Source organism: Hermetia illucens, chromosome 5 (genome assembly GCF_905115235.1).
Source record: "Hermetia illucens chromosome 5, iHerIll2.2.curated.20191125, whole genome shotgun sequence".
Taxonomy (NCBI): domain Eukaryota; kingdom Metazoa; phylum Arthropoda; class Insecta; order Diptera; family Stratiomyidae; genus Hermetia; species Hermetia illucens.
Genome location: NC_051853.1, coordinates 61,730,832 through 61,745,388, shown reverse-complemented (window position 1 = coordinate 61,745,388; position 14,557 = coordinate 61,730,832). Strand labels below are relative to the sequence as shown.

The following is a 14,557-nucleotide window of genomic DNA, read 5'->3' as shown; positions in this document are numbered from 1 at the left end:
TAATGCAGGACTACGTTTGAAGTGTTATATTTCACTTATTTCGATATTGGCGTTTGAGGTTTTATGGATGTTGACGAAAGATATTCGTATTCCAAGACTAGAAGTTACAGATAGTGAGGTAAAATAATACATCATTAGAAGAGATTCGATGGGAGTGCTTCATAGCAGTACTATTATTTACCGTTAAACGGTAGTATTAATTTTAAGTAAGCTACATAAGTTAAGCTAAAAGATACCTCACTTAATAATAGGGGGTCAGGGGATCAAAGTAAAGTCACCTAACGTTAGAATTGTAAATCCCCAAAGAATAGGGTCAACATTTTTCCTCTCTGCCCAGGCATTAAAGGTTGGGTGGTCTATCGAGTGAACGACACGTTGTAGCTTGAAGAATTAATCAGAATTAACTAGCATCTGCATAATTCATTAGAGTTTGCAGTTCTTCCGGAAAACCCCTTTTTCAAGATTCTCGAATTTATACTCTAGTTTAATCTGGTGTATGGATAGGATATACATTGCATATGTAGGCGATAACGTAATCGTACACGGAAAGAAAGGTCTAAGAAGGACTCTATTTATTCTTTAAATTATTAGATTGGTAGTAAAATTTCAAATAATTGTAACTCTTATGAACATAAATTTTATTAATCGAAATAAGCACCAATAGATTCGACCCGTATCTCCCAGCGAGATACAAAAGCATTTACGCCAGTTTCGTAGAAGTCCGACTTTCTAATATGGCAATTTTGATAGCTGCTTCATTGCTTAATTGTGGTAGCCGGTTGGCGAGAGGTCGGGTGAATATGGTGAATGAGGCAGGGTTTCTTAGAATTTGCACAGAAGAGACAACTATGGCCTATTATAACTTTGTTAATAGTGTGATTTCCATCAAACTTGCTGGGATCGTGGTCTATATTATAGATTATATTGTTGCATAACTCTAGGTTGGACTTGTGCGGCGGGGGGCTAGGGAGGACTTTTAGCCAATTACTAAAAATTATAGTAATATACTATAATTAAGTTTATTTGAGCAAATACCGGCATGGAGAGTATTTCGGAGTGTAGGTATCGCATAGTGATTTTTGTGACATTTTTCGGTTGGATGGGCTCTGAGAATTGCATTGAATGTCAGAACTGGATTTGGAAAGCACTAATCGAGAGCTTTCATTTGATACCTCACATGACGATATTTGGTGAAAATAAAATTCACATCTCTCTTTTGCATGTATGGAGACCCACCCCCCCACCCCCCCTAAAATCTACGTAGGACGATGCAACTCACGGTATGCGTGCGCGCTCTTTACACCAAATTTGGTGTCAATCGGTATAGCGGTGTCTGACAAAAATGCGTGTGACAGACAGGCAGATAGACAGTAAACCGATTTGAGCAAGGTTTCGTTTTACGCAAAACCTTAAAAAGAACTCCGGCTGCGGACCACCAAGCAGTCACCACTACCTTCTTTGGACGAAGACTCGCTTTCGGCATGTGTTTTGGAGCTTCACCGATATCTAGTCATTGTGCTGATCTGCGACAATCATCGCACAATATCCATTTTTCATCACTTGTCACTATTCTGTGCATAAAGGGATTCTTTCTGTTACGGAAAAGCACAAAACTGTAAATTTTCATTCAAACCGCCCTGTTTTGCGCTGTAAGTTCATGCGGAACCCACTTATCAAAATTCTTTACCTTTCCAAGCTCTGCAATGTCTCTTAGAGAAGCATGTGGGTCAGATTCCACCACTAAGCGCAGATCGTCGTTTACCGTATCAGCTCCAAATTCCCTGCAAAAGTTTCTGGTTGCCTCCGCTGCGGTGTGACCCAGTTTAACAGATCAAAATCGCAACAAACTTCATTTCATTGTGAAATCCGACATTTCATGGGCAACAACTTCATATTTACAAAAAAATAATACAAGTGTACATGCGCGTAAATGATAATCGAGTTCTCTTATTTCGCCTTTGTCAAATGGGGTAGAAGCGGGGTTTCTCCATGCGTATCATCGACCCTTTTTCTAGAACGTTTGCATGGTATTTTAGTCGAATTTGCCTAAAATAAGACTTATTTAAATTTTGTCGTAAATGGCCCGCAAAAGAATGATTAACAGGGAGGGTGATAGTCAAAGGGCAATTCTGAGTTGATTTGAGTCAACCTCACCATGAAATATTATAAGCAGTTACTTTACTAACAAGTCTGCACATAACTGCAGCTTCACAGAAGTGTCTTACAACACTTTCCCAAATTGCACCATTCTAGCAAATTCTGGAACATGAGCTCTTTCCACTTTTACTTCTCTAAGTCATTTTAGTAAAATTGTATATGTCTCTGGGATGTACAAAAGGATAGACCTAGGATATATCACGTTGGAAGATACTTTCTACTTAATTCCTATTTCCCCTGTACATTTTATTTTAACCTAATATAATAAGTTGAAATTTGTGTCCTTCTTTTACAGTTATTATAGATTAAGAAAAGAACTACGTTTTTTCTTAATTCTGTAATTTTTTTACTTTCTTTTGCATACAATTGTTTCCGGGACCAGGAGCCTCCATCATCAATTGTATGCTAAAGAAAATAAAAAAATTATAGAATAAGGAAAAAGACCTAGTTCTTTTCTTAATCTAATATAAAACCCCAACTCCGTTCTCATTAACTGCGATCATCTAGCATCTATACCCTCAACCTCCATTTCGCACGAAAATAATCAGATACAATGGGAAGTGCCATATATTTTAAAGTATAATATATTACTTCCATTTTATTGGTAAGAAAGTGTAACTTAATAGCCAATATTATCCTTTTAGTCGTAGCTATTGCTTACACAATAGAGGATGCACTATAGAGTCCTAATTGATATACTCCTTGAGTCCATCATCAGCTTCGCACTAGAGTTGTCTTTCCTCCGGGTATTCCTCACATCCGCACATTTTCAAGCAAACCAGTAACCAGTTTTATGGTGTCAATATTCAGATTTCCTTACATCAATTATTTCCTCTCTTGCTTAGAAGATGTTTGGGCAGTAAGAGCTCGCCTGAAGGTTTACCAGTTTTAGGTACCAACACCAGCTTCCCCCACCCCCATAATACTGAAAGATCTTCTCGGCAATGTATGTTCCATACAACCTCGTAATGTATCCAACCTTGTCTTTACCGTAAACTTGAAGCTTTATTAGGTTTGCTTTCTGGACCAGAAGTTTTGTTACCCCGTATTTCACGCGAGTTTCTAGTGGCTCTTCTCTGATTACTGCGCTCACTGGTTTTATCTCTCAAGTCTTTTACGGCAGTCACGATATCTCCCTTGGTTAGACAGTTTACTATTCCATCAATAGTTAGATTTGCTGTTGGGGAATGTGCAGCAACATGGAATCGCATTTCATTCTGTAAAAAACTCGCTTTGTCTCTGCAAAAGCTCGCTGGTCTATTGCTTTCGCTGAATATTTTGGGCCTTGCCAGATTTCCTAAAGATCGCCTCCCTAGCTGGAATTAAGTTGCCTGCTGGTTTCTTATTAAAATGCCTGGGACACCGGTAATGAAAGTTAGTCCTGTTCAATTGTGGGACTGAACCAGATTCATCTTCCAGCTGTATACTCATATCATTTTCGTTGAACAATAGCATATCTAACTGGGCAAAATCTAACAGCGAACCATGCTATTCTGACTTTTCGCTGGTCAAGTTACCAAAAAATATTCTTAAATTCTGTCAAAATAATGTTTATAGGTCCGGAGGGATTCATCATTCTTCTGTTCTCCTCTTGTCGGGCCTTTTATTAGCATTTTCGCATTAGCAAATTTCGCGTTTCAACCCTTTATTTGTAACACAGTTGATGATTTCCGTTTGATATATTTCTTAATTATTTCTGTCTTTGTTCTATCATATTAAATCCTGACGAATAATTAGGCTTTCTTCGAAGTTTGGAAATGTTCTTCTATGAGGCTATACAATAGAAATTTTGAGGGAGAGATAAGTTGGTTCAAGGAAGCTTAATGACATTCCATTCTCCGTTGTATTAATGAGTAAATAGCAGGGACAATAAGGTCCCTAGGGATATCGAATTGGTGGACCTCGGCGCAAAACCGGGATGTCTGGAGTTCCTTATTAAGGCAGGCCTAGACCGGATATCGGTTGTTGCGCCGTTGATGATGATGATAATAAGGTACACATAATTTTCATCCTGAGCTGAACTACCGTTGCATTTAAGCACCTAGAGAAGCGGGCTTGCAATTTTCGATCCCGAACTAGGTGAAATGAGGGCCTAGTGCTTCATATACCTCCGCATAGAGACGGGGTGGAGAATCTGACTATGATTCGATTTATTCAGAAGAGTTTCAGGTCCATGTAGGGAAAGGGAAACCCATATCAAACTTCAATCTCAATATTTCATCTATTGGTGTTAACGGTTGTCAGAGTGCGGGTCATTGCACGGCAACCACGCTTACGCGCTCCCTCCACGATTTTGCAAGAAGCTTGCGCTCCTCCTTTATTGTTTCGCACCATGAAGTTCAAGCGCGATCCACTCGCTGGAAATGTTGGGATAATGAGTTCCATTTCATGGTGTAACCCACAATCTTTTTCTTAATGTGTGACCCGTTCCTTATTCCGGCTTTGCATTTGATATTGTCTGAGACCCGAATACCCCGATAACACGAAGCATTGTGTTTCAAGACCCGCGCAAGTTGGTCTCCTTTTCTGTATGGGAAGTCCTCGTACTTGCGTCGCCCTCTTCTATTGAGATGTTGCTCATTTTGGACCGGAATCTCATAGTCATGATTCTATCAGAACCAACTTATAGGAAATCAGAGCGTAACTTGTGGTTACTACCAGACATATCGAACAAACTCAGAAGAATATGGATTTAGTTTTTTGAATAATGATTTTAAAAGCGAGTTAGTGACTTCCCAGAACCTCAGGCGCACACTTAACTAGGCCTTCTTGCTTATTTTGTCGCTTACATTTTCGTCTTTATAAAATGGCGTTATTTTTCATGTTTTTACATTTTTAACTTCCATAAATTTTTGGCAGCGGAGAATCTTGCTCTATTTAGCTCGGTTGGTATGGATGCAACTTGTGACCTTGGTTTGTTTCTTCTTTATGGATGCGAGGGACATGAAAGTTGTAGTTTCTTTTGAAAAGTTATCTCCAACAAATTTAATCATTGAGATTACCTGCATTTCCGATTAAGGGACGTTTCGCCTAAGAATATCAAAAGGTGATCCCCGCCAGAAAGATATAGGAAGCAATGTTAAGCAAAGGCTTTTTCTTTTGTCTTTCGCTTTCTTTCTGCTGCACCTTTCAAATTATTTCCTCTTTCGCCCGATATAATAAATGTCTAATATTTTCCTACTTTTGTAAAAAATTGAATTTTAATTTTGATTTCGCTTCTTTCAGAGCATCAAACAACGTCTTGAAATGCATGCGGCCAAGCGAGATGAAGAACTTTGCAAACAAACACCAACAAAATTATCGAAAAAGGAGAAGAAACGTCAGAAGGAGGCCAAAAAATTAGGCAAAAGCAAAAAGTTGGATGCAGATAAGGTAAGCTTTTGGTACAAATTTAGAAGATCAAATGGTTCTTTCTTTGATGTATGTTTCCGGGTTTTATTAATTTAATGCTCAGAATTTTCTAAGTTGAATATCCCACATTGAAATTGACACCAAGAATAAGTCCTCCCTGTTTTGATTGCTTATTGTTGTCGCTTCTTTATGCTTAAAAGGGTCGAAGGGGAAACATCTCAGTTAAAATAAAGTCCAACCCTAGTTTTTCCTTTTTATTTTCCTGACACCATTTGGGTGCGATTCCACCGAAAAACTAATTGTTTACAATGGGGTATCGCTGAGTCTGCAGTTTGGTCAATGTATTCGCCTCAGGTCATTTGGAAAATCGTTCGATTATGGTTAAGCAGTATTAAAGTCCTGTGAAGAGGTAAGAGAACCACAACGCCCAGATGGATATATCGAAAATGCTGGTCGGATATCGGGAACGCTTGACGCAGGTTTATTTGGTGGCGAGCGATTCTTGAGCGTGACCATGACACACAAGGCGGGCCCAATTACGGACGTCTGTTTTCATTCGAGCCCATACGAATTTCTTAGCAATAGTTTTGCGTGCGGCACGGCCAGTGGTATGATGAAAGATGTTACATATTTTCCTGCGGTGTGAAGATGAAAGGGCGCAGATACTCGAGATTCGTATCCCGCAAATTTTCCTCACCCGAAGCACCGCGTTTTCTTATCAGCTTGAGGGATCTGGTGTTGTTATTGAGTAGATTTTATAGCTCAGTATCCATGGGGTTTTCATTGATGAGTACAGGCATTTCAATCGCTTCACCATGGAATGTGCATCTGATACTACATTGCTTGAACCAAGAATGAGACGAAAGTCCGTAGTGGACGGGGATATGTAACTGAGGAGCCCCAATTGACGTGGCAAGGTTTTATCAGCAGAATAAACGACTATATTAGCAGCTTGCTGTCTGCCAACACGAAGAAGTCGGAATCCTCCAAATAATGGCGGAAATAGCCAACAACTCGTGGTTATATACACTGCATCTCGATTTTGGACTGGAAAGCCTCCTTTGATTAAAGGCAGACCATTGATTGTTCTGTTTCTTCTCTAGGACCAATATCGCCAATTCCAATATCGGGCGCATCGAAAGCGAGCCCAAGGGCTGCATTATCCTGGAAATGGACACGGCATCAGCTAGGCTGATCTTGCGTATTACGAAAACATCCTCAGCTCCTCCCTTGTCTTGTCACAATGCTTATTGAGGAGCGTTGCAGCATAGCGGTATTGTGGATAAATCGCCGATAAAAGGTTAATGGCCCCGAGGAATGGTCGGAGATCTTTCATAGTTGCGTGCTTTTCAAACTTTTGGAATGAATCAACATAGCCTGGATATATCAACGCTTACAATAAAGACACACTTAGATACATTGATGAGGATTTTGAACTTGCAAGACATTTAAAAGCTAGACACAAACGTTCCAATTTTTTTTTCGTTCGAATTTCATGCCACCTATGCCTCGTCCAGATAGTAAACGCAACAGTCAAGTCCCTGCGGGGCCTCGTCCATAAATTGTTGAAATGCCTGTGCGATGTGACAGAGACCGAAGCTCATCGCTATAAACGTAAGCAAATCGAACCGTGTTGTGACGTCTGTTTTCGGGAGATCACTTTCAGCTACCGGTATTTGATGGAGAGCCTTGAACAAGTCGAAAAGATGTATTTTCCGGCTAAGTTCCTAGTTACACCTTCGGAATGATGCTTCGGATATCTGTCCGGGATAGTAAGGACAGCGGGTGTAAAGGACTTACCTAAGGGCTTTTAAATGCCCGGCATTAACCATCAAGAATTGAAACTCCTTCGCAATTTTAATTTTTTTCTCGTTAAGCGAAAGCATCTGATACTGATAGACCGGCAGTCATAATCAAGGGTCATGTGCCATGAGTACCCTATGTTTATCGTTTAGTAATAATATGTACGAGCGAACCATTTTCGACGTAATCAAAGGACTACTCAACGCCCTCAATGCAGTTTGGCTATCACTGCAGATTGCGATGCGCCTGCCCTTCAACCGCTCATCAATCATCCAGTTTACCGCCCTGAGGATCGTCGCATAAACTTCGGCTTGAAAAACCGACTTCTCGTTTTTATTCGAGAGGTAGACTCCGGCTCCAGAACCCTCTTCTGTTTTTGAGCTATCGGTGTAGAAGACTTCCGTATATCTCGCCACACATTCCTCTGGGACTTCCCAGTTGTCTCTACGCTTCTGGGGAACTTCATATCTTCTACCAAACAGATGTATGGGGAGACGAGAATCGGAGGAAGGCATTGTAAGAACTGGATTCAGTACTCCCAGTAATTCTTCCAATGTTCTGTACCCCCCACATCCGTTGTTTCCCCATAGATCTAATCGAATTAGTCTATGAGCTGCTCTCATTGTAGTGGTTTGAATAAATATATCCAGGGGCTGCAAATTGAGTAATGCATTTAGAGCTGCGCCGGATGTCGTGCTCATGGCACCAGTGATACCCAGATACACCGTTCTTTGCAGTGTGGCTAGTTTAGGGTGAAAACCTTTTTGTCCCACCTTAACCCAGCACACTACGGATGCATAAACGAACATCGGCCTAATGATAACAACATATATACAAATTCACACATGAAGCCTGAGTCCGCATGTCGAAGCAAAAGTCCGTCTGCACAGCCCATGAGCTGTGAGAGCTCGTTTCATCTTTACCTCTACATGTTTGTTCCATAGAAGTTTTTTATCTAGAGTGACTCCTAGATATTTCATTTCTTACCTTCTTAGTACCCCTCATCTCAGGGAGGCAAAGTCCATTCAGTTTTCTCCTTCTTGTGAATAATACCATTGTGTTTTTATTCGGATTAACTGAGTGTCTATCAAATCAAGGGCACGTTGTACATTTCTACACACCATTCCAAGATCCCAATCAACAGCAAGCACAGCCACGTTATCGGCATAAGCTTGAGCGTGTATAAGCAAATTTTGCAGTTCGCATAGTAGTGAGTCGATCAGTATACTCCACAGAAGTGGCAAAAGCACACGCCCTTGGGGGCAGCCTGTCGTTGATTCTGCTGTTAGATAGTGATCGACACCCACCTCAGCGCACAGCAATCTCTGCGTTAGCATTGCATGGATCCACTTAATAAAAGCATCATCAACACTATGCGCTCTGGCGGCATCACAAAGTTTTTGAAAAGGCGCACAGTCAAACGCCCCTTCAATGTCCACGAACACCCCCATTGCGTCCTCACCATTCAAAGTTACATCCTCTATCTTTGTAACCAAAGAATGAAGAGCAGACTCACAGTACTTTCCACGTTGGTAAGCATGTTAGTTTTCATTAAGTGCGTTCGACCTAAGTGCGTTTCCACGGATGTGACCCTCAACCAGTCTCTCCAAACGTTTTAGCAAGAATAAAGTCAAGCTGATCTGCCTGAAGGTCTTTGGATTAGAATAGTCATCTTTCCGAGGTTTCGGTATGAAGATTACCTTAACCTTTTGCGCAGAGGAACGCACGTAACCCAGAGCAAGACATCTTCGAAAAATATTTCTTAGAGGTTGCTCTAAGTGCTCCATACCCTCCTTTAGCATTGCCGGATAGATGCCATCCGTGCCAGGTGCTTTGAAATGTTCATAGGACAGCATGGCAGCTCTTACCTTTTCATAGGTAGCAACCATTTTCGCGGTGTTCCAGTTCCCCTTGTAGCTCTTGCATGTTGAAGGGGTTGCAAGAACCGTCAACTCTCCCCCTACCACTTCTCTCACCCGTTCTCCCGGGTGATGGGGTCTGTACTGAAAGTGCCGTCGGGTTTTCTAAGATAGTTCGACTTGGCCGATTCATCCCTTTTAAGAACTCTGCATAGCCTTGAACTCTCTCCTTCGCCTTCCAGTTCCTTACAGTATCCTCTAAAGGCCTCTCGTTTCGAAACCCTAACGAGTGTCTTAGATTCATGCTGTGAGTTCCTGAAATTTAACCAGCCTTCGTTCTTGTTACTTTTGCAAGCACAGTTCAAAAGTCGCCTGGTTGATTTCCTAAGTTTTCGTAGTTCCCGATTCCACCAAGGAACCGTTTTACCGCTTTGACCTCGGGAAATAGGACAAGCCTCTTCATAGCACTCTAAAAGTGTGCAGTTCAGAGTTTCCAATTCATCTTCCAGCGCCAAAGGAGTTCGGGCGCACCCTACGTTTGCAGTCATGAGACCAGCTGAAGTGATGAAATCAAATAGCTTCTCTCCTCTTGGATTGCATTTGCTACTGCCCCAACAAATATATTGAGCAACCACATCGCAACCTATTAAGAGTTCGAGCCCATTGGATTCTGCATACGCTACCAGATCCCTAAGCTCTTGCGTCCTGCAGCTTTGTTAGCCTCCCAACAGATGGGAGGAGGCTTTGGCATGCTGCAGGTTGATTGCAGGGACTATAGTGTTACATCTAAGTAGTAGATTAGATGGAACAAAAGTAGTAAAGATCAGGTCATATACGAGTAAGTGAAATGCTCGCCAGAGGTAGTTTTAACGTCGAGTTTGCGATCGAGTTGGGCTTTATTCTGACGGGGGATGGTAGTTTGAATGAGGTTTTCTTCTCGCGGAACCTTGCCTCCAGTCAGGGTTCAGAGGGCTAATTACATATTCTCTGTTTATGTCCAGCGTACTTTGATATCCGTAATCTATACGAAATAGACATTGATATAGGTAACGCTGTCTTGCTATCAACTTGTGTATTGCTAGCAGTGATACATTCCGATGCGCATTCGCGCCTGCTGCTTTCTGACGAGGGACCGATTTCCTCGACACTGTTTCATCGCCAGCGTGATGGTCATAGTAGCAGTAGTGGAGAACTACTAGTTCCGTCCATTTTTGGTTAATATTGTCCTGTGACATCTTATGTGTCGCGTTGTACGCAGAACCTTATGTGGTCCCACTCAAATCGTTGGGCAATGCCTTTCCAATGTACTCGGAAAGGAAATCAGGCCCGAGTCTGCATGGGACTCATTTGAAGTGGCTTTCGCCGTGAAACTTCACCGGTGGTTATCCGGCACCATGCGATCCAGAATTCCCCTCTGGTAACATATGCTTCAGGTGAATTCCCGGAGGATATGCACTCGCCTCGGTTATTTGTGGTTGGTCCCTTTGCGGAAGTTTCTTGGTGGCTGGATCTACCGGTATGAATACTGAGTCTGTACACCACGGTACTAGTTCTGGCGATGCTCTGATTGTGGTCGCCAAATCAATCCGTGTCCAAAGAAGACCGCAGGATTATGCCTAAATGGCAGGTACTCACGTTAAACCCTCGCAACCATCATATGTAGCTACAATGATTTAATTAAGCAAATTGGCGCAGTTTGTCCAGTGGTGCACTTGAGGCATAGCAATAACTGCGACGGGCATTGGTTGTCCAATTTTAAGTCGAAAAGAAGTCTATGAGCTTTTGCGTCCTCTGTAATGTAAAAGATGGTTTGAAGCCTCCTCTTAAGAGTTTGGTATTTGTCAGACTAGCGGGGCGTCTCCGATACTTCGGCTACGAAGGCCAGAATCGGTAACTTAATTATCATTTTGTCAAAAAGTGTTGTGTCTCAGGTAATGCTCTTGTTCTGAATTTGCACCTCGGCTCGCAGTTCCGATTTATTCTGCCAAAAGAGACAGGTTCAGCGGGAACGAATTTGCTTCGGCAAGGGCGGCTAGGATACTTGACACAGCTGATGCTTGGTCCTTGCCGCCATGGTAGCAGCTATTGTTTGGCCAATCATTGCCTTAACGGGGTCAACAGGCAACGCTACGCTAATACAAACCGATCAACGATTTATAGAACGAAATAACATCGAGTCTTTATTACTATTGAATTGAATTAAAATGCCAAAAAATTGAATGGCCGAACAAATCGTGTCGTAATAGGGATTACCTTTTTCTCTGTAGCGTCACTTCTTTCTCAGCGTTTTGACATGCTCGTATATTACCTCCAGTGCAAAGTGTAAATGTACAAAGATGGATTGCTAAATTTAAATGTGGCCGTATAAGTGCTAAAGGCGTAGAAGATGTCCAACAAGGGAATCAGCACCAGCAAAAGTACAGGATGTGTTAGGCGAGCACGCTGCTCCTAGGGCAGATGTGAGCCAGCGTCTTACGATTTGCCTTCGCCCTGGTAGGAAACCGTAAAGCCGTCTTTGCCTTTGCCTTTGCCTTTGCCTAATATTTTGAACCAAAAAAGGGGGAGGGAGTAAGTTGCTGCCTATTTGGTCCGGTCCGACGTTAAGTGGATGCGGATTTAGGACCCCGCAATCCTTGAAAAAATATATACAGGATGTGGTTTCGGAAGATCGTGGGTTAATTGAAGAAAATTTAGTAGGAGCCGTGGGGAGGACATTGGGCAATGTGAGCAATATTTTGGATAAAATTTTGGGTTTCAGAAAGTTATATTGATAATTGGCGACATATTTGCTAACAATGAAACAAAAACAGATTCGAAGTCAACTTTCTCAGCAATATTTGGGGTTTGAGTTTTAGAAACGAAGATAGAAGATTTTATGCGTTTTCTCAGCACTATGTATGAGACTTGGATTTATCACCACGATCTTAAATCAAAACAACAGGCTAAGGTGTGGTGTAAGCCCAGTACTCCGAAACAATTCAAGAGGAAATTTACTCACAGATTGTTTTAAAAAATTCAGATTATCGCAGCTGAATGTTAAAATTCGAGAGAAAAGACCTTTTTATAAAAGGAAACAAATCAGTTTTCATCACATAGCCCAAAAGACCAGCCCCAAAATCGTTGAATTAAAGTAGGAATCATCATGACACACCCATCCTATTCGCCAGATTTAGCTTCCTCTGTCTTTTTGCAGAAAGTTTATTTTTAGGGGTGTTTCCATCAAACAAAATTGGAAGAGCGTTTTTCGGCAGCCTACCAGATTTTTACTCCAGGAATGGAATTCATAATTTAGAGGATCATTGAACCACATGTATTGAAGTCCAGGGGGAATATATTGAATAGTGAAATGTATTTTAAACCATAGAATCGCGTTTTTCTTATTGAGCGGGAAACGTTATTCAGCAACTTGGTATTCTGAATGTTGGTTTAGTAAAGCCATCTGCTTGAAAACAGAAAGATTTTATTTAAAGTTCTGGTTCAATTGTATTTCTTATCAGCAGCATTTACAGTTGATGAATCAAATAACCTTATATCAATTTTTCCATTTTATTGCAGGACGCGGATGAATCGGAACTACCGGCCACCGAAAAGAAAGAGAAGAAAAAGAAGAAAAACATATTGACAAGCGTAATTCCCTTCAAGTAGACTTCCAAAAGCAAAAATTTAGCCTTATTGCGTTGAGCGCACGAAAATTACATATACACATATATTTTGCAAAAGAAAACTACAAAAGACTTTAGATATTAGCCATACGTTGCACGTCCTTAATCCACAAGAAAATATTCAGAATAAATTGTTGAAAATATGAATTATATCGCACACATGACTACTGCATTTTGCGGGGTGTTTTGAAAATGTCCTATTGAGCATTTCGCCCACTCCTTCCTAAAATTTTGTTCCAAGGTAACAAAAACCATGTGATAGCTTGCATTGTTGAATTTTGATAGAAATATATATATTTTTTGTACATTCGGTTTCAAATTAAACTTTTTTTACGTTTAACAACTGAGTTTTTCGTGAGTATATTCAAGATCTAAGTAAGTTTCAGATTCGTTGCTTTTTTATGTAAAAATAATTTCTTCGATTTCATTTGAATTATCCTTTAATTGCTAAGAAATAAGAAGATAAGATTGAATACCAAGAGAAAAACTCAAATTGAAAGTTTTTATTTGTTTATTTTTTAAGAGCGAAAGAATCATTTAATTGAAATTAGCGACGTTAAGAAGCAAATTAAAAAAAATATCATAGTAAAAAATATTATGATTTGATCCCGTTTTCGATGGATTTTTTGCATATTTATAGATTTTTTTATCATTAAATAAAAAGAGTTTCGTTGAATAAATTAGTGTTTTGCATTTCATCATGATGGCGATATCAACAGCGCAAAAACTAGTCTCCGGTCTAGGTCTCTGTCAAAAGGTTAGGTGGGTTTCAAACATTAAGGGGGTCATCCCATGTGTCGGATCCGAGAAATCGAATTTTTTTTTTGGGATCAATTGTATCTGAATATAGTGTAGAATATATAGGCAAAGTGATTTTTTGATATTCGGAGTCGTTGGGAAATTATAGTGGTAAACACGTGATAAGTCACATGCTAGATTTATGTCGATCGCCGTACTAAAGCTCGTATTTATCGGTCCGAATGACGCTCGAAAGACTTCGCTAAAAGGACGAGAATTGAAGCCAAGGCCGTACATGTGTTTCTTCAAAAAACCTAACGTTTATGGACTAGGTATAGCAGATTAATGGTCAGTTAAGATTTTATGGCTAAAAATCGCATTCTACTTTTTAAATGCGTTTTTTTCGAAACTGGATGTTGAAAATCGGCTGCCACCATAGGGCAAAATCTACCCAACGAAATTCATTGAAATTTTCACGACTTATTCAGAACATATTTCTACGGTCCGCAAACTAGGATAATTGCGATTCATTCAGTAGTTTTTTTTTATTCATTGAAGAAGCCGTAAAAAACGTCAAAATTCAAACAAAAAGTTTAACACAGCACCAAAAATTTAGTTTTTAATATTTTTTAATAATCCTAGTTTGGGAACTGTTGTTAAGTCTGTACGTTCAAATGCCGTTTACTTTTTTTCTCTAAGATGATCGCAGTGCCCTCTAGCGGGTCTTGGTCTTGAGCGGAGGGGAGTATTTAAAAAAAAACAAAACACAAAGGGTTCACTTTCTACATCGAACTTTATTGCATTACACTATTACAACAGAACAGATTCTAACTTAACTTTACCGATTAATATTTCAACGGGCAGCGTTACCGCGTCGTTGGCGAATATAGAACAACTGGGCGCGGAAATTACATGTACACCACATTTATGGAAATTGCAATTTGGCTGATTAAATGATTTACCGGAAACAAATGAAATAGACGCTGA

The 14,557-nt window shown here is 40.4% G+C and overlaps 1 protein-coding gene across 6 annotated transcripts in view; it reads left to right on the top strand.

The window, feature by feature from the left end:
• The window catches only part of LOC119656513 (MICAL-like protein 1), a 322,282-nt gene extending 308,770 nt beyond the window's left edge, over nt 1-13,512 (top strand). For 5 of the 6 annotated variants that reach the window (XM_038062849.1, XM_038062848.1, XM_038062850.1 and 2 more), the window contains 2 exons: nt 5,383-5,529; nt 12,726-13,512. In XM_038062849.1, coding sequence (XP_037918777.1) covers nt 5,383-5,529; nt 12,726-12,815 — 237 coding nt within the window. In that variant the 3' untranslated portion in view covers nt 12,816-13,512. Of the gene's footprint in view, nt 1-5,382; nt 5,530-12,725 lie in introns of those variants that run through there. The other variant, XM_038062851.1, reaches the window with a different exon arrangement.
• The last annotated feature ends 1,045 nt before the right edge of the window (nt 13,513-14,557 follow it).